Source organism: Bidens hawaiensis, unplaced genomic scaffold (assembly GCF_021521415.1).
Source record: "Bidens hawaiensis isolate Kalapana, Puna unplaced genomic scaffold, B.hawaiensis_p1.1 tig00083103_1, whole genome shotgun sequence".
Taxonomy (NCBI): domain Eukaryota; kingdom Viridiplantae; phylum Streptophyta; class Magnoliopsida; order Asterales; family Asteraceae; genus Bidens; species Bidens hawaiensis.
The window spans coordinates 7,208-27,751 of NW_027503953.1; the positions used below are offsets into that span (position 1 = coordinate 7,208).

A 20,544-nucleotide genomic window follows, 5' to 3' on the forward strand; every position below is an offset into this window, starting at 1 on the left:
CTAGCACTATAAATACAGCATCAACTCCACAAGGAGAGACATTCAATCACACACTCAATCATTCAGTTACAGCCAGTAACACAGATAATTACATACAATCACATCCAATTACAGAGTATTCAGCTATTAAGCAATACACTCCATTTTCCTTACTCTCACATTATTATCTTCTCCTACAAACACTTATTCTCACACCGGAGGGTTACCCCAAAGAGGACCCCTCTGTCCCTTTCTGAGGGGTAAGTTGACGGTGCTGTTCATTTTGTAGGTGGAAGAACCCAGATCCAAGAGAACCATCGGTGAAATAGCATAATCACACCCGAGGAAAGTAGATCGTCTACCAGTGAGTCGATCCACGTCTCTTCAACAATCAAAATCGAATAAAATAATAATTATTGAATTTTGATGCTCGATATTGAAATATATGACACTTCGGGAGCTTCCAAATACGCAAACTTTGCTATTGTACAAAAATTAGTTATGCTTTAAAGGTTGAGTTATTCTTTAGACGAAGATAGAAATAAGAATTTTGTGGTTTAAAAAAAACTTCTTAAAAAACATTAAAAAAATCATAACTCAATATATACATCAAAAATGAAAAAAAAAGTAAAAAACTAAAATGTTTCGCCTGTAGTTCTCGTTCAAACATAAACTGCGTTTTGTTTATTACTATTACATTATATTACTGAACGTTATGTTTCTGTATTGCGTTATATTTTACTCAACACTGTATTATATTTTTGAGGCCGCAAATTGTTCTCGCCCTTCTAATTTTTGTACCACAATATCCTTTAACTTAGCCCATGCTTTAAATATCATACATTCTTACTATTTTGACTAAAATTTGATTAGTTCTTATGCAATACACATTTTGAAACACTGGTGGTACATGTTTAACAAGTTTTAATACGAGATTTTATACTAAAAAATAGTAAGCATAAAACGTACAAATCATTTGCTCATAAACTTGGCTTATAAAAATGTATAATCACAAACAAGTTGCAGAAAATAAGGAATTATTAATAAACTCTTTTCATGTTTCTTTATAGGTATATAGTTGTAAAGCTAAGTGCTAACTCATGAACGAAAATGATTGATTTCATGAATAAAAAGAAGACCACGATGAATACTTTATATCATTAAACTAGCCTCCAACATCCCACACCAAATATTGAAATACATGACAAAAGGAGTTCATAATTGTTGACACATGACAGACTTTAATAATTGCTCAATTAATTATACGACTAAAAGTTTTTATTGAGGGTTCGGAGCACGACTATTGGCAGCCGAGACTCTTGAACCCCACTCTAGCAACTCTTTGCTCGTATCATCCTTGTGAACAATCACTTCTATGCAGTGGCGGACCCAGGATTTTTTGCCAATGGGGTCCCATATTTTCGGTGTTCAAATTTTTTGGGTCGGTCGTTGTTCAGGTCGGGTCGAGGCGAAGAACATAATAAAAAACAATATCATAATAAAACTTTCTTTTCAATCATCACTACCTGAACGGGTCAAAATGGGTCGGGTTGACACATAAACACTTTGTTTTCCCTTTCTTAAACATTTTTGAGATAGAACCTAGATCCACCCTTTCATAAGCATGTGTTAAAAACCATTAACTTAAACTAGTGAAAAATAAAACTGATATTTTAAAGTGTTTGAATGTTTCTAAAGAAAACCACGTATAAAGTTGAAAACAATGATATGTATTTTAGAGGTGTTTGAATGTTTCCAAAGTTATCATTGCAACATTAGCAATCAAATGATTGATTAACACTAAAAATTAACACAAAAAACCAAAAACTGAGCCTTGTAAGACTTGAACCCATGACCTTTCAAAGATAAAACAAGGGACTTTCCACCAGACCACATCAACATTAATAGTATGGGTTCCAAGTATTAAATCTTATGGGGTCCTCAAAAAATTTAATATACCGCTTCTAATAAATTTTTAAAAAACATTGGTGTCCCGGGACCCCGATCCACACTATGTGGGTCCGCCCCTGCTTCTATGAAACACAAGCAATCCTTCTTCTCCCCTGTTGCTGTCTCTATTGCTTCCACAAGTTCTTCTTCACAAAACACCTACACATTCATTCATAATTTTATATCATATTATTTGCTGCTTTCTATACATTTGTTAATATTATTACTATTATCTTATCAGTTACATTTGTTATTATACCTTGCTGGTCCAGCACTTGCCCTCTCCATTGTGGATGGCATCAACAAAAGCAGTGTAGTTCCAGTTCTTGATCACATTGTACGGCCCGTCATGGATCTCTACTTCAATCGTGTAACCGCCATTGTTGATAAGAAATATTATGGTGTTCTGCCGACACCGTATCATTGTCGACACGTCTTGGGCCGTTACCTGGAAGCTGCCATCAGCGATACAAGCAATCACTCGTTTGCCCGTTGCAGCCTGCGCGTAACCGAGTGTAGCACCAACCGACCACCCGATCGACCCGTACTGCATCTGGAACTCGTACCCGCATCCTTTTGGAAGTTTAAGCTTCTGGCAGTTGAACCAGGAGTCTCCAGTTTCGGCGATCACAGCTGTATCACCCGACAACATGTTCTGTATGTGCTCAAATAGAACATTAACCCTCAACGCTTCCTTAGGGTCGCTCTTCACGGGATGCCCTTCAGGGACATAGATTCTATGGTAATTCTCATACGCAGTCGTGTTCTTCTTAAGTCTTTTTGCCAAGCCCGACAAGAAATCCTTCATCAGCACACACCCAAACGCTGGCCCGTTACCGATCACTACTCAGTCAGGCTGCACGATGATTGCCTTCTCCTTTTTGAGAAGAAGAGAGTAACCCACAGAGCTGTAGTTGAATATAGGTCCGGCAAATAAGTACGCATCAGCAGATTCAACAATTTCTGCACAAAAGGCCGTGCTTACAGCGCCCCAGTATGTGCCAATGAAATGAGGATAGTGTTCTGGAACTAGCCCCTTTCCTGATGGCATCACAGCAACCGCATAGCCACTTGAGTCGGCCGTTTCAACAAACGCATCGCATGCGTTTGCCACACGCAGTTTGGGACCCCCAACCATCACTGGCTTCACTGCCTTGTTTAAAAACTCTGCTGCAGCCTCTATTGCTGCTTCTAAACCCATATGGTTACTCAACCTGCAAAGTTTTAAAATCAAATCAGTAAGTCCTGAATCAGGTGTATAAAGTGGAAGACTATATTTGTACAGCTAACTCACTTGCGCGCGAGAGAAAATGGTACTGGTTCTCGACTAAATGTAGGATGTGGAATTGCTGGTAAATTGCAGCTGATGCTGATATAAACAGGCTTGCTTTCTTTCAAAGCAGTGGAGATCGCAGTATCGATCAATTCATGTGCATCTTCCAAGTTGTTAACCACAGCCTACATTTTAATTACAGAATCAACTTAAAAAACTTTCAATTATTCATATATCACCCCTGTTATAATTATATTATATCTCAGATGTAGGGGTGAGAAAGAACCAAGCCAAGTCCAAGCTCAACTCATTTTAACTCGTTTCAACTTACAAGAGCCCGAGCTTGGCTTGTTTCGAGCACCTTTTCTAAGGCTTTAGCTCACAAGCAGCTCGGCTTGTGAGTTGTTTTTCACGCTTAGGCTCGGCTCTATTATTTATTAATTAATTTATAGATGTTTTTTTTAATACTTTTTAAGGAAAATTTTGAAAATGCCTAAGTTTGGCTCGAGCACGTGTAATACCTTAAATAAGGTAAAGCTTAAGCTCAGCTATGTATATGTGAAATTAAGGCTTGACTAGCCTAAACAAGTTTTCCGTACAAAGCTCGAGCTCGGCCTCAATAACAAACGAGCTAAGCTTGGATATGTATAATATATTTGCAGTACATATATATATATATATATATATACCTGGTAGCAAGTGACGGTCTGAAAGCAACGAAGCTCTTGGCTAAAATCGGGCAACCCAATGGTATGATGAAGGATTCTGTTAGTCCCATAGTCATTAGAATTAGGCCCACCAACTATACAAACAAGCGGTAGGTTCTCACTGTAAGCTCCAGCAATAGGGTTCAGAACACTCAGTCCGCCAACAGTAAACGTGACAACGCAGGCACCGACGCCGCGAGACCTAGCGTATCCGTCGGCAGCGTATCCAGCGTTGAGCTCGTTGCAGCAGCCCACCAGGTTGAGCCCAGGCTCAGCGATCAGGTGGTCAAGTAAGGTCAGGTTGAAGTCCCCGGGCACAGAGAAGACGTCCGAGACTCCGATCTGGACCAGGCGGCGAGCCAGGTGGCGGCCGAGTGTGGCATCGGAGGAGTTGATAAGGGTGGTGGAGGGTTGGAGTGGGGAGACGCCGCCGTGCGGTGGAGGACATGCGACGTCGCCGTTTGGGACGGGAACAGCCTCCAGTGAACCGATTCTGGTGTCCATTTGATTGACACGTGTCTTGTGAAAATGGTGAGAATGAGAATATTTAATTTGAAACGTCCGTCTGGAATGTGGTGGTGTGTGTGTATATATAGTGAGTGTTACGATATGATTATTAATTAATTAATTAGTACTCAATACAATATGCGGAAAGAAAACCGTCAACAAATATGCTTTGCTTTCCTTCCCTTTCCTTTGCTGGTTTATACTATTTTATTATTTCATATAAACTTTAATAATAGACTTTTTGATCCACATTTTGTCTTTAACACTCATGAAAAATATAGGTGAGTATAACTTATGGTTTGATTAATTAGAGTATTCACATCAGTTTATGAGTAACTTTTGCTAATCATAGGATAGGATTAATAGTGGTTATGAGTAGAGGAGATAGAAAAAATAGTGATTTTTTGTAAATTTTGAAGAAAATTTTTTACCTCTATTTATTTTTTTAATATTTGTTGAATTGGTTGTGATTAAATAATAGAGAAAACTAGAATAATAAATGTATATAAAAGTATTATTTAATTGAACAGGAAAGATAAATTTAATTTTTAGTGCAATTGTAAATATATGGATGGGGACATGCCGAAAATGTTCTTAGTGAGTTCAATACGGTGAAAATACCATCCATTATATAGTCGAATTGGTTAATTTTTATATTATAACACTTTGACGGGTAAAAAACCAAACATTACAACAACGAGTCGACGTAAATTCAGTTAGTATCGATTATTTTAGTAAAACCAAAATGTTAAAACCCAATAATAAATTAACAAATAAAGAGATATATTTAAAACGAGTTTATTCGTACTCAAACGTTATAGGTCATGGACGATGGTAAAATCCAAGCATTGGTAAATTTGAGCATTGCTAATCACGAGCACTGCGTTGATGAGGAGGCACAATGAATGCTTTTAGTCTATTATAGTGGTGGTGGTAGTCGTAGTGCTAGTAGTAATAATAATAATAAATAAAGAAATAAATATTTTTAAGTTAGTAATAATAATAATAAATAATGTTTATTGATTACTCAAGATGCATTTTGCTTTTCACCTGACTAAATGAAAAGGAGAAGGAATCCTCGTGAATGAGACCGAGAGAGATCTAGAATGGGTGGGGTCTTGAAATTGACACGTAGCGTCATCAATTATCAATAAGTGACTAAATAATAAAGTTTTTTCTTTATAAAAATCAACAAACACATAATTGTCAAGTATTTTGCATAAAATGATTCAATACCAAAAGGATATGGCAAGCTGATCCAACCTAATCGTACGAAGTTCTTAAGCGTCTTAAAGTTATCTTCAATTTCATGTAAAAAATGCTCCCACTCGAAAACCCACTGATGGTAAAATCCGAACGTCCTCAGGATCGAACCGGAGATCACAAAGATTCCTATCTTCCTTCATTAAGCCATCTATGTCCTCCTTTAAATGTTACCTGTGAGGATCAAACCTGGGTCTATTAAAAAATCCATACTTCCTACAACTACACCATATTTGAAAGGGCGTCCAAACAATAGAGTTGCATAGTGTATTTCCGGGCCTTAAAAAGAGGGTATTTATCTTAGTTAGGGGAAGTTAACGTACAAATTAAATTAACGTCCTAACTATGAGAATCAAGTAATGTAATTATGTAATTACATCATAATATAATTACAATATGTTGTAATTACACTAGATTATAATTAAACTATGTTATATAATTACAGTACTTGGTTCCTATAGTTAACATGTTAATTTAATTTGTATTTAATTCAAACCCATTTAGTTAAGTTATAGAATTCTTAAGATACTGATTTATTGTAAAAGAAATGTCACATAGGCAAAGAAACAAATTTGTATTCCCCTTCTAGTCCCGTGAACAATTTGGAATGGTGTGTTGTTTATTTTCAGTTGAAAAATATTCTATTTTTAATTTTATTACAAAGAAAATATCATAAAATAATGGGTATATTTATCTTCATATCGTTATATGTTGATTCTATATTTAGCCATCGTGAAAAAGTTAGTCTAATGATTATTAATTGGGTGTCAACGAACCAAGTAAAGCCTGAACTCATTAAAGCTTGAGCTCGACTTGTTTTATATTTTTAAGCCATTATAATTCAAATTAAAAGCTTATCCATGAAGCATAAAAGACCAATCATACTCACATACATATCCATTTAAAAAGGATTTTAGGCTTCGCCAACACGATTTAACTAAGGTATAATCTACTCTATTCAAACCAATCAATTCAAAACCTATCAACGACCATGGATTTTCAAAGGTTTTAAGGCTTCAAGAGAATTCTCACCTCAAGTTCTTGTTAGTAACATGATGATCAAAGGTTCAATGCTTGGATTCCGTCTTCAATTTCACCAACAAATCAAACTTTGCTCTCCCCCTCCCTTGCTTCAAGCCGATCAGGCACACACACTTTTATCAGTTTATGACAATACGTGTAAACATGACCTTATGTTTTACACCTAAGGGGGTGATTATACACAATTGCAATCTAGCCACTTAAGTTCAACATTTGCTGTATAAACTAGTTAAGTTTAGCTTTTCACATTTAACACACTAGTGTTTTTATTACTATTTTCCCATTGCTTTTATAAACTAATAACAACTTTATAAAAATTAATGCAGGCGATTTTGCAAAATATATAAATATTATTTACTTCAACATTGTTTTAATTGATCAACTTTAATGCTTCTACTTTTTTTTTTCTTTTGGCAATAATGCTTTTACCCTAAATTCTCAAAGTCATGTTTATATAAATCCAAAAGTTGGGATGCTACAATAGGCAATCAAATTTCTTATATTACTTATTAAATTTAATATGCAGCTTTACTATACGTTATGATTCTTATAGTCCAAATGGTTGAAGTAAGACATTCAAATATCTTATTTAAAAAGAGAAAGGTCTTAGGTGCAAGTCTCATTTGTAACAAAGAGCATTTCAAGTTAGGCTATTAAATTTTTCTTACTTATTATGATGACTATAATCTTGATGATGAAATGAAAATTATCGGATGAGTTAGTAGTCCGAATAAACTTTATAAAAGAAAATTCACACTTTTGCAAGAATGATCATAACATTGATGTAAATTTTTGCATAATTATGGAAAAATTAAATTTCTAGAATAAAGTTTGCTTGGGTACAATATTTGTTATTTTTAATTTCAGTTATATTTGAACCTTTTGCTGATGTGTATTTAAGTTGTTAATTTGAATGAATTTAAAAAATGGATTCAAAGGAAAGGTCAATGTTGTATTTCTTAAATTACAATATGTTCTCTCATACCATTGTTGAAAAACTTAAAACCATTATTCACTACACTAAAAACCTAGGTTTTACAAAATATAATAATATTTTTAACAATTAAGAAAAGAATATATGTAATTTTAGTAATTTACATTACTGAAGAACTTGAAAAGAAAGGCTATATAGGTCAGTTAATACTCAATTATTATAATATGAAAAGTTTTGTTATTCAAATACAAACATAAAATGACACGGTTTGTTGAAATTCATGAAGTCGGTATCAAAACAATTTCAATTATAATAACTTACATGTCTTTATATTAAAATAAAAAAAATAATAAAAACAAGTAGGAAATACCTACTTCCTCCTACGTAGTACGTTCTATAGCATCACCCACACCCACCCCAATCAAGACTTTCACACGTTCTTAAAGAAAATACCTATGAATGAGTCAAACAAACAATAATAATAATCTTCTATATATATATATATATATATATGTATCAACACTGGTCAGTACCAGTCTCTCTATTTTATTCTATTCTTCACTGCTAATACATACACACATGATGAGCAATACTTCACAGGAACATGAACATCATCATGCATCTAAAAACCACGGATGCTTCTCCTCCGTCCTCCACCGTTTCCTTTGCAGCGGCGGCCTTCCCACTCATCCATCCTCCGATATCGACAGCCCAAAGAAAGACTCAACACCATCCCCAGGCACCCCTAACACTCACACCAACACGACCAATACTACCCCAGTTGGCATAGTGGCAAGACTTATGGGACTTGACTCCATACCCAACACACCAATCATGCAAAAGAGCAGGTCGTTTGGCTCTCTTGATCACTTCTTACCAAATTTCCACATTCACCGCCGTGCTGTCTCTTTCCGGGAGCATGATCTTGCCAAATCTGACATGGGTTTGACTCCAACACAAGTAAAGTCCAATAATAATATGAAGAATATAAAGAAGACGAAGAATAACACTATCAAGAAACAACGTCATGGTGTGAAGGTGAAGAAGGAAAAGGAGGAAGTGTGTTCGGTGCCATTGAAGATGAGAAGGAGGAAAGTAGTAGTTGATGATGGATTTCCGGATGCAAAGAAGCACAAGTGCAAATCAAGAGTTAAAAGTAGATGCAACCGCTCATTGCCGAAGAATATGGGAAAACGTGATGATGATCGTAATATCAAAAAAGAGAAGAAAAAGTCAATGATGTTAGACGGAAGAGAAACTGAGGATTATTGCATCAAAGTTTTGAATGAGGTTTGTAGGTTAACAATGGTGGAACTTCAAGGGGCTGTTTGGGTGAATAATAATAATAATAATAATAATAATATAGTACAAGAAATAAGCTATGAGATTGGCCGACAAATTCTGCAACTTCTTGTGTATGAAATTGTTATTGAGTTATGTACCAGCCAGCTATAAGTTTATCTTTAGAGTTTAGAAGGTTAATTTGCGTTATGTTCTACTAACTTTTCTTTTTATATAAAACGTATATAAATTGTTAACATTTGTGTCAATGCTATAAACAAAATTAAATAAAGTTGATCAATATTCCTTCTCACAATTCTAAAAGATTTTTCATTATATTCAACATTGCTAATAACCATTAAAATATTATTAAGTTAGATGCAAGACATACAACTATATATTAATCTTATATAGAAGATAACTATGTGCTACAGTTTACCGCACGACCATGTGGTGTATAGGGCATATATATATAACCTTAACCTATTGAGTTTTCATGTTAAGCACACAGAACGATTTTTATAATTAATTTTATGATGAGCTACAAAGTCATTTGGATAAAGTTTTGGTCACGACTAGTACCTCACTATGATTGCTTACAACAAAATTTAGGAAACCGTTTTAAGTAACAGGATTAACATTATAACAAAAGGATCATAAAATGAGTTCGACGTTGTATATATTTGTAAGGTAGTTAAATGGAAAAAAAAGGGGCGTTTACATATTTTTCCTTCCTAAACTTTGAAATTACATATTTTTCCAAACCATGCTTAAAGAGTATTATACATTTTGCATTAAAAACTTGTATTTTGAGAAAATATGTAATCTCAAAGGTAATGTCAAAGATTTAGAAAGAAGGAATATGTAAAAATCCAAAAAAAAATAGCATGAAAGTAAGAAAAGGAGTGTATGGTTTTTGACTTTTAATTTGGAGTTGCTTGCCGACGAAAACCAGATACGTGTGAATAGAGATGCGGAGGCATTGAAATCTTTGTGATGGAAGTGAAGACTTTTGGTGAGTGTACAGTATTGTTCCCTTATTTTCCAACATTTTACAACCCAAGAAATTAAATTTACCCGATTGATATCTCATTGAGATGTCACATTTAGATGGGTTTACATGCTTGATTGATCGATGTATTGGGATAAGATACTTGAAGATGTTGAAATGGGGGTTTATAAAGGCATTGAAATAGTTCACGTCATTTATTGTGGTAAAAGTCGCTAGTCGGGCGTTGAGATGCGGACTAGTAATTAGTCCGGATTAATCAGGATTAATCGAATCAGATTTTAATGTATAATTTTCATTTTATATATACACACATTTTTATACGTAATTTTCAGTTTTATATATATACATATACATTTTGGTCGGAATCTCATAGGAACAGCTGAATTTGGCCGGAATCTCGTCGGAAACCGCCGATTTTAACTGGAACATCGCCATAAAACGCCGACTAAGTCTGATTAATCATGATTTTGTCCGGATTTGACCGTTGACCAATTAGTTGGCCAACTAGCCCAAAATTAATCAATGAGGGTGGGGATTAATCGACGCCTAGTCAGGATTTTTGTAACATTGCATATATTACGTATCATGTTATATATAACGTACCATATGTTTAGTAATTAGTATCACGTCATATAATAATGTTGTATAATCACATATCACGTACCAGGTTATATGACAAGTAATATAATTACCTATCGCTATCATTATTCTTTAAAATGACATAGCAGCAGGTTATATCATTGCATATCACCTTAAAAAAAATAAAAGCACTCTCAGTTTTATACTTCAATTAAAAATGATAAATTCTTTATTTTATGGTATACATTTAAAAAAAGTATTAAGTATATAAAGTTATTCGATTTTTAAAAACTTAGTGAAACTAATTAAATTTAACCCTAAAAATGTTATATTTTTGTTCTCGTAGAATTTGTGTTTCACCTAGCTAGATCCATCATGTGTGTATATATAGATTTATATGCATGTATATTGTTTACTAGGAATGTTTTAATGTATATAAATCCCATGACAAAGATTGACTATGACTATGACCAAGAATTGTTTTGCTGTTGAGGACATGCAAATCGATTATTGCTATGAGCTAAGATCTAAGCTTGTTTAAAAGTGCGGTAACAAGAGTGTCCCGTTTCTCAGCTCTTGCTTCCTCTCTCACCCTTCTTTGGTCTTCTCTTTCTCTCCATTGCTCATCAAGCCTTAACTTTTCCTTCTCCAGTTCTTCCATTCTTTTCCTCCACTCCATCTCATTCATCCTCCTCTCCTCCTCCCTCGCCTCATACATCTTCATTAGTTCCATTTCGGTTTGCATTTGTTGTTTCATAAACTTCTCTACTGTCTCCCTTAACTTATGACTACTCTCACCCCTATTTCTCTTCTTATTACTGCCACCTGCCTTCTCCATTTTGTCATTGTCATTGTCATCCTCGTGGTCGTCGAAAGAAAATTCTCTTCTTGGTTCCATTGACAATAGTCTTTGCATTCGATTCGTGAAAATCTCTTGCAACTCATTGTAGAACGGGAAGTGCTGTCCGGCACCATCTTGTTCCATTCCCTGGTCATGTTCCATGTTAAGTTTCATAAACAAGATAATTAACATCTTTTTGGGTGGCATATAAACAAAATTCGAACTTGTTTTTAGTGATTCTAGATTCGTGTTATTTTTAATAGTTCAAACAATGTAGACAAGGATTTATTATTATTTTGTTTTCCTTTTTAAATCTTGTTACCATGCATATATATATGTGTGTGTGTGTGCGCGCGCGCTTAGAATCAAGAGAAGTGAACCTTGTAACGAGTAACAAGATTCTTCCACTTGGTTTTGCATTGCTCAACACCGCGATTATGGCCCCTCTCCTTCATCTTTGTAGAGATAACTTCCCAAAGAAGCTTGTTTCGTTTCGTCTCAAAGAATGCGGAATCAAGGTCAGCCCTTATCATCACTAAATCCCTTGTTTCATGTATACTCCATTGTGGAAACCTGCCAACATCGCCACCTTCACTCATATCATAGAGGTTTCTAGGATCCATATGATCAAATTTTTGTATCTAGCACTAGAAACAAATTAGAGTTTTGTGGTGGTTTGAAAGAAAGATAAAACAAAGGAGAATTTGAACAACTTATAGTATGTAATTTACGTGACTGAAAGAGTGTGAATCTGAAAAAGTCAAAGTTTGACCAAGAATAATAAAAGAAAAGGGAAGATTTGCATTTGCTAGATATATTGGTGCTTAAATGACAAATCAAAGCGTGTGGTAAATGAACTAACTATTTGTTGGTTAGTAATTGCTATATATATTTTGTGTAAAGTAAAATGTAATCACAAATTTTAATAACAGTACGCATTAAATTAAATTCAAATATAACTAAGATGAGTAGTTATCTAGCATATCCAAATATTTATGAGATCTTAGTTAGAAAACTGTTTGACCAGCTGTTGAAAGTCAATTAACTTTTTAAGCGCTTTGCCTTTGGTTTTTTTGTTTCTTTTGCCAAAGTCAAAGACAGGAACCCTGCCCATTGATTACATAATAATAATAATAACAGCAACGACGACAGCGACAACAACAATTGGTGGAAATGAACTCGTGCGCTACAGCGAGAACAAAGTTGGCTTGGTACCGATATAGTACGGGCATTCCCTATAGTAACTGAAAGAGAAAAAAAACCATAATATGTCAAAAAAGATAGAAAAAAACTGCTGAAATCCCTTTAAGTACGTGCATATGTATACACGCATGTATCAATGTTTAAAAACCGAATAACTCATTAGACCAATCAATGGTTGATGGTCGAATCTAAATCGTGTATTATGTTGTGTTAATCGCTTGCTTTTATTAAGGTTTTAGTTAGAACTATGATACTCCAAGCATGTTTTTTTGTATTTCAGGGTGTTGAACGTTAAATATGCTTATTGGGATTATTTACAATGTGACATTTGTCATTTTCAAACCCAAAACCTGCCCCATTTTGAAATTTCAATAAAATCTGGATCTATTTTTATTAATAAAAGTTGGATTTGTTTATTTTATTTATGATGTTAAAATTCATTATTAGAATCCAATTAATTACAAGTTTCATTTCATAACTTTATATCTTTATATTTTTTAAGCATTTTATACCTTTATTTCTCTTAATCTGTCATAAGTTTCATATTACAAACTTTGATAATGTTTTGTTATTTATTCAAGCCATGCATTCAATCCAATTCATGGCCAAATATATTAGTTTTATGTTTTGATTAATATTTTTATGATCACATTAATCTTCTTTAATCAAAATTTCTATGTTACAAGTCCAAATTTATGATTATTATTCAACATTTTTAAGACTTTTTAACATAATATACGATTATTATTCCTATGTTGCAAGTCCAAATTTAAGGTATTTTTGGGCTAATATATGACATCTTCATCATCAGTTGCTCTTTAACAAATAAATAAAAAAAAGTTTGTATGTGGGAAGAATTTGAAAATGTGTAGAACGAAATTGAAGATGTGTAGGAATAACTCAATATGTGTAGGGGAAAAATTAAGATATAAATGGGAAAATTAAAGATGTGAAGGTAAATTTTGAAGAATTGTAGGAAGAAATTGAATATATACTGGAAAAAAAATCAAGATGCATACGAGAAAATTAAAGATATGTAGTTAAATTGTTAGTGCACGGATTTGGTGTCCGCAGCTGTTCGAATAGGATAGGGGTTGTTTAGTCTTTATATTAATGTATAAAGGCACATTCGCTAAGGATGTTTAGCGAATGGGCCTCATTCGTTAAAGACTAGACATATTCGTTAACGTAAGAGCTCATTCGTTAGTACTGTGTAACGAATTGAGGCTCATTCGTTAAAGTAATGCCCATTCGCTAAGGATGTTTAGCGAATGGGAGGTCATTCGCTATGGGAAGCCTCATTCGTTAGTGATGTTAACGAATGAGAAGGACTGCCTATAAATAGGCCTTCCCTAGTGAATGTGCATAGAGATCTGTGCCATATTTATCCATTGTAACGTTACCATGTCGGATTCTCTCTGTAACTTATCATCCATTAATGTATGAACACAAGCTTAACGTATCGATTTGCGAATAGTTCCTAGGCTCGTAAACGTCCGTATAACGTTTCTACATAAATTTTGAAGATCTATAGAAAGAAATTGAATATGCGTACTAAATAAATTAAGATGTGAACAAGAAAATTAAATATGTGTACATAAATTTTGAAGAAGTGTGGAAAGAAATTGAATATGTGTGGGAAAAATAATAAAAAAGTGTATGAAAAAATTAAAGATGTATATGTAAATTTTGAAGAAGCGTGGGAAGAAACTGAATACGTGTAGAAAGAATTTAAAGGCATATAAGAAGAAAATTATAGTTGTATAGAATGACAACAAAAAAAGATAATAAAGAAATTATAAATATGCATTTATTGTTTTTCTTTGAATGAAGTTATTGATTTTCTTTAATCTTAAAGTTATCATGATTTGATTAATTGTATTAATTTTTCTTTTTTTTTTCTTTGAATGAATTTATTGATTTTCTTTAATCTTAAAGTTATTATGGTTTGATTAATTGTATTAATCAGAGAGAATAAATTCTATGTTACTTTAATACCATTTTTCATATATTTTTAAGTATTTAAGATTAAAACTAAATGGATGGTCCAGATTAATTTATCGCACTTCTCGCTGTAACTTGACTCTTCGCATGAACCATTCCTTATATGTAAATCCACTACTAAACTAAACAATTGCACTCATTGCCTAGCTAAACAAAGAAATAACTTCAATCAAGGTACACCGGCACAATGCAATGGTTACCGTGTAGTACATGGGGCTCAAGCTAGCCTAACTATAATTCTAGCCTATGTCAGTCCAAAGCATTATAACCATGCAAGTATATATAAATTATGAATCAATAATACAAATTCTTTAAAATAAAATTAAAATATAAAAAAATATATATTCAAAATAATAGAAAAGATAAATGAAAAAAAAATCCACCTAATACACGAGATATAAACTAGTTTTAGAACCCCGTGTAATGCATATGATGTTTAAATAAATACAATTAATCCATAGAAATTAAATAATTAAATTAAAAAAGCCCCTATATTTTATCAAATTAAGTGCTTTTATAAGTTCAAATTATATTTTCTACTGGAATATTCAAATGAATACGTGGTGTATACTCACGCAATTTATTCACAATCACAAAAAATATGCACAAATTGATTTTATAAGTTGTAGTTATATTTTTTTAATTGAATAGCGAACTCTAACAAAAGATGATAAGATGTTTTTATTATAAATGACATAAAAAACTAGATATAAAATTTGAATGAATAAAAAACACTTTTGTATTACAGTTTCGAAAGAGATGAATAAAACTCCATGGATTTGTGGAGGTTGAATGAATATGTGAGATTAAAATTGTTATTTATTCATAATTTCTTTTTGTCTTTATCATCTTAAACTGATAAATATGGTTCATTGAATTTTACCACATTCATCTCCTACACTCAAAAGTGTGTAATTGTATATAAATTAATTTAATAAAAATGCATATTTGACTTCATTAAAGATGTAAATATTTTGATTATACTGACATAAATACATGTATATTTTTAATCCATATAATTTAGATAATTAGTTATTTGATTAAATGATAGATTGATATGTTTTTTTTATTACACTTACATAAATATGTTTTTAATAAAAATAGAAGAATACTTTGAGCGAGAAATTCAAGCTAATAATGAATCTACAAGTGACATGTGTCATCGGTTATTTTCTTTTATTAGAATTGGTTAGGGGTGTCAATTCCTGACACGACCCAAAACCCGACACGAACTCTGTGACATCTGACCCGATCCGACCCGACCCAGGTACCCGTTTCTCCGATCCGATCTCTTTCTTTTATGATTTAATATTTATTTATACTTATACTTTACTTTTAATAATAATAGTATATTTTCCTTCCCGCCTCTTCCTCTCTTTTCCTTCCCGCCTTCCTTTTTCTCTCTCTTGTCGCCGTTCCGCCTTCTTTTCCCTCTTGTTGCCGTCCCGCCTCTTTCTCTCTCTTGTCGTCGTTCCGCCCTTACGCCTTGAACCCCTTTTTCTCTTAACTCTTTGCTTGTCCTTTGTTTCTTCCCGCCTAAGGTTGTCTGCGCAGCTCCACGCGCCAGACTCCTTGCAAGGAAGCCTGCGCGAAGACCTGTTGTTCCTGCGATACGTGAGGCAAACTGTTCTCGCAGCGCGCTAAGAATTGTAGTTCTTCTCGCAGCGCGCTAAGAACGGTAGTTCTTCCCGCGACGCGCTAAGAATTGTAGTTCTTCTCGCAGCGCGCTAAGAACGGAAGTTCTTCCCGCGACGCGCTAAGAATTGTGGTTCTTCTCGCAGCGCGCTAAGAATGGTAGTTCTTCCCGCGACGCGCTAAGGATTTTAGTTCTTCCCACGGCGCGCTGTGGACTGTTCTCTGTCTGCCTTCGCCCTCGCGCGTGCGCTCGAGCCTTCTCGCGCTAAACCCTTTGAGTTTCCTTCTGTTTAATCTAGCCGTTTGCTTTTGTGTTGTCTATTCTTCTGTGCTGTTGACCTGACCTGTCTTATGTCTGAAAAGTTACTTTCGGCGTAGCATGCGCGCCAACCCCATTGGTTGACAGAAAAAGTGACTGACATTATCTTTGGAGATCTGCTTTTTCCATGCTTGACCAGTACCTTTTCTGACACCTCCCATGCCTGTTTACTGTTCCCTGTCAGTCTTCCCTTTTTGCTTTTTCTCTTTTCCTGCAGCCGTCATATCTTTTGTTATCTTTTGGTTTGTCTTGTTCTGTTTGCCTTGGAGATCTTTTCCCCTTTTCTAGGGATTGTGTTCCCTAGGGTTTCCCTATAAATAATAATGTTATTTTCCTAACACTTCACACACAAACACTTATTTTAACCTCCTCCTTGATCTCTCTGCCGCTCCCTCTCTGCCTCCGTCTTCCTCCCTGTTCTGCCCTGCTTTTCCGGTAATATATATTATATATAATAATTTACTTACTAATTATGCTAACTTATAATCAAGACTTAAATCAAATCATTAAAACAATAATCTTTAATTATAGGTTAACTTGTGCTTGTTTAAAGTTGGTTCTTGCTTTATCTTACACCGCACCGTTTATCAAGTGAGTAATCTCGTACCTAATCCCTTTTTATTTTTAATGTTTTGGGATGTTCATGTGTTCATACAAACTTAGAGTCTTAAACTTGTTTATGAACTTTAGTCGCACAGTATCCCATGTGTTGAGGACGTTTACTTGGCTGTTTATTTGTATGTGTGTATCATTAACCGCTTTGTTCGGCCTATTCCGAAGTTTTCATGGATCCATTAGATGAACACGGGAGACCTATCGTTTACGGTTTTCTTTGTTTACACTTGCACAGATGTTTTCTTGTTTTTGTGCTCATTTGGGAGTACGGATTGAACTATGAACTATGAGCTATGATCTATTTAGGCTTGATCACAATCTGATTGCACCCTTGTTAAACACCAGACATACACGTGTTGCGCGCAGATTTATTGTTATCTATGTATTGTATTAAACTTGATTTCTCACCAACACGCAAGTGTTTGACGTTTTATTTTAACACATGTTCAGGTTTGCTGTAGCTACATTTGGAGCTTGTGGACACGTAGGACGTTTTTACTTTTGGACCTAGATTAAAATGTATCAAGACAAGTTATTGTTGTTCGAATATTTTGCCTTATAATATAATGAATTATGTTGCTTTATGTTATCTTGTGTTTACTTTGCGCGTGCGCGAATGAATGTATTTATTAAATATTGACACCCAAATAGTGTCACGAGTAATGAAACAATATGTGGCGCCCCGATGTATAATCCGCCTTTGGTCGGGGTGTTACAGATTGGTATCAGAGCTCGTTGACTTTAGGATAGGTGGTTAGACGTAACGGCCTAGAATACCTAAGAGTCCCTTCTCGCGCATGAGAGAAATCTCATGTTTGCGCGCTTATTGTTAATTACTCGTTATTTATGAATATGCTCGCGCTTGCGCAGTATATGATTTTATGTTTTATTTCGCGATATTTCGATTTTTGTTGAATTTCGATTTTTATTGATTTTACTTACATGTTCGTTTGTTGGATTTGAAAATCCGAAAAGTCATGGTGATACATGAATAGTTGATTTTCAATTTCCATTTACGATTATGTTCTGAGGTTGGAGACTTGAAAAGTCATGGTGATACATGAATTGTCAACCTCCAATACTCATTTTCTTGTATGTTTTATATTGAAGATTGAAAAGTCATGGTGATACATGAATCGTCAATCTCCAATACTCGTTTGCTCGTATATTTTAAATTGGGAATTCGGAAAGTCATGGTGATACATGAATTGTCGATTCTTGATTCGAATTTGTTACCTTTATTAAGTCTGCATTTAGGGTCATTTATTTTACTTTAACTTTTGACAGTAACTGACTCCGTGAAACCAAGCTTTTCGAGGTTATACTTTGCGTTAAAACCAAGATATTAACAAAAATTAAAACTTTTATAGAATGCCTCCGCTATCTCGCCGTCATCAGAGGAGAGAAGCCTCGCGCAGACGTTCGCAGCAACGTTCCCAGGAAATGGCCGCCGCAATAGCCCAAGCTTTGAGCCAAAACAATACCTCCAGTTATAACATTAAGTCCTTTAATGCGGGTAACCCTCCAAAGTTCACAGGTCTTGAAGGAGCCACCGTGATGCTCCAATGGCTCGAGAAGATTGAAAACACTTTCCTCCACACCCAATGCCCCTCAGACAGACGAACCCTATATGCTTCCAGTGTCCTGGAATCTAGAGCGCTTACATGGTGGAATGGAGTAGCTCATGCGCGTGGCGCAGAAGCTGCTTCTAGCATGCCCTGGGAGGAATTCAAAGAAATTCTGACGCGAGAATTCTGCCCTCCCAACGAAGTTAAGCGCCTGGAAGAAGAATTTTGGAATCTTAAGCAGTACAGTGGCGAAGCGCGCGAGTACGCGACGCGTTTCCATGAACTAAGCCTGCTTGTCCCTCACCTTGTTACCCCTTCCCGCCGAGCCATCGAGAAATTCCTTGGGGGTCTCCCCATGGAAATTCAAGATTCTGTATGGGCCAGAAACCCAGCAACCCTATCTGACGCCATCGAGTTGGCCGCTGTGCTCAGCGACAACCATGTCAGAGCAGGAACCCTGTTCCTGCGAGGAGCTGAGAAGACCAAACCCACCAAAACTGTCCCTGAACCCGCAAAAACCAAACCAGAACCCTCAAACCATAACAACCTCAAGCGCAGGCGCAAAGCCTATGCGCTTACCAGCCCGCCCATTGTCCAGCAACCCACCTACCAACCTCCAGTTTACGCTCCTAACCCACTGTCAACTTACCCAACACCTCCTATAGTCCACAACTATGCCTTAACCAATCCCGCACTCCCTGCCCCGCCTCCTAAGAAACCTTACACAGGAACCCAACCCTTTTGCCCAACCTGTAGACTTCACCACCCAACGCAGACCCCGTGTCGACAATGTAACCGATGTGGCCGCGTTGGTCACTCAGCCGAATACTGTAGAGTCCCTCCCGCCAATCCAATTGCGCCAATACCACCAGTCTACCCGCAGAACCCACAACCAACCTACCAAAACCCACGACCCAGATCGTGCTTTAACTGCGGTGATCCCAGTCATTTCCGGAACGCGTGCCCGAGACTACAAGTTCAGATTACGCAAGCGAATCCGGTGAACCAGATTTCGAACCAAGTGACGCTGCGGACGAGCTTTTAACATAACCGCGCACCAAGCGCAAGCGAATAATGACGTAGTTAATGGTACATTTTTGCTTAACGGATTTTATGCTTCTGTACTTTTTGATACTAGCGCCGATCGAAGTTTTATTTCTCGCGCGTTTGAGCAGAAGCTTGCGCGACCGCGCAACGATTTAAAAGAAAATTTTTCAGTTGAATTGGCTAATGGCGAAACTGTTTTAATTAACTCCGTGATTAAAGATTGCACGCTTAACCTTAACGAAAACGATTTCCTGATCGACCTCATCCCCATGCCTCTTGGAAGCTTTGATGTTATTATTGGTATGGACTGGCTCTCGAAGAATCGCGCCGAAGTTATTTGCGCCAAGAAGTTGATTCGCATTCCTCGAGAAAATGGTGATCTTCATATCTACGGCGAAAAACCCTCCAGTGGTCTTAAGCTTATGTCTTGCGCCGAAGCCCAAAGACTCATGCGGAAGAAGTGTATTGCATTCTTAGCCCATGTGGTTAAACCTGCTGAAGAAAAGAAGAAGCTTCGCGATATCCCTGTTGTGCGTGATTTCCCTGAAGTTTTTCCTGATGATCTTCCTGGTATCCCTCCCGCTCGTGAAGTCGAGTTTCGTATTGATCTTGTCCCTGGTGCTTCCCCCGTAGCTAAATCTCCTTACCGTCTTGCGCCCGCTGAGATGCAAGAATTGGCAAGCCAACTTCAAGAGTTGACCGCTAAAGGATTCATTCGCCCTAGCTCTTCGCCCTGGGGTGCTCCGGTGTTGTTCGTTAAAAAGAAAGATGGTTCGTTTCGCATGT

The 20,544-nt window shown here is 35.7% G+C and overlaps 1 protein-coding gene and 1 pseudogene across 2 annotated transcripts; both read right to left on the bottom strand.

Moving 5' to 3' along the window:
- Positions 1 to 1,257: 1,257 nt before the first annotated feature.
- On the bottom strand, positions 1,258 to 4,580 carry LOC143607510 (pyruvate decarboxylase 1-like; annotated as a pseudogene). Its single transcript, XR_013148980.1, has 5 exons — positions 3,892 to 4,580; positions 3,224 to 3,387; positions 2,189 to 3,143; positions 1,992 to 2,088; positions 1,258 to 1,352 (listed from the first exon to the last, which is right to left on the bottom strand). The product of XR_013148980.1 is annotated as a pyruvate decarboxylase 1-like (transcript).
- A 6,375-nt stretch (positions 4,581 to 10,955) lies between these two features.
- LOC143607511 (trihelix transcription factor GT-3b-like) lies at positions 10,956 to 11,990 on the bottom strand. Its single transcript, XM_077082937.1, has 2 exons — positions 11,748 to 11,990; positions 10,956 to 11,514 (listed from the first exon to the last, which is right to left on the bottom strand). The coding sequence occupies exons 1-2, from the start codon at positions 11,988 to 11,990 to the stop codon at positions 11,047 to 11,049; spliced, it is 711 nt and encodes a 236-aa protein (XP_076939052.1). The 3' UTR covers positions 10,956 to 11,046.
- Between the last annotated feature and the right edge of the window lie 8,554 nt (positions 11,991 to 20,544).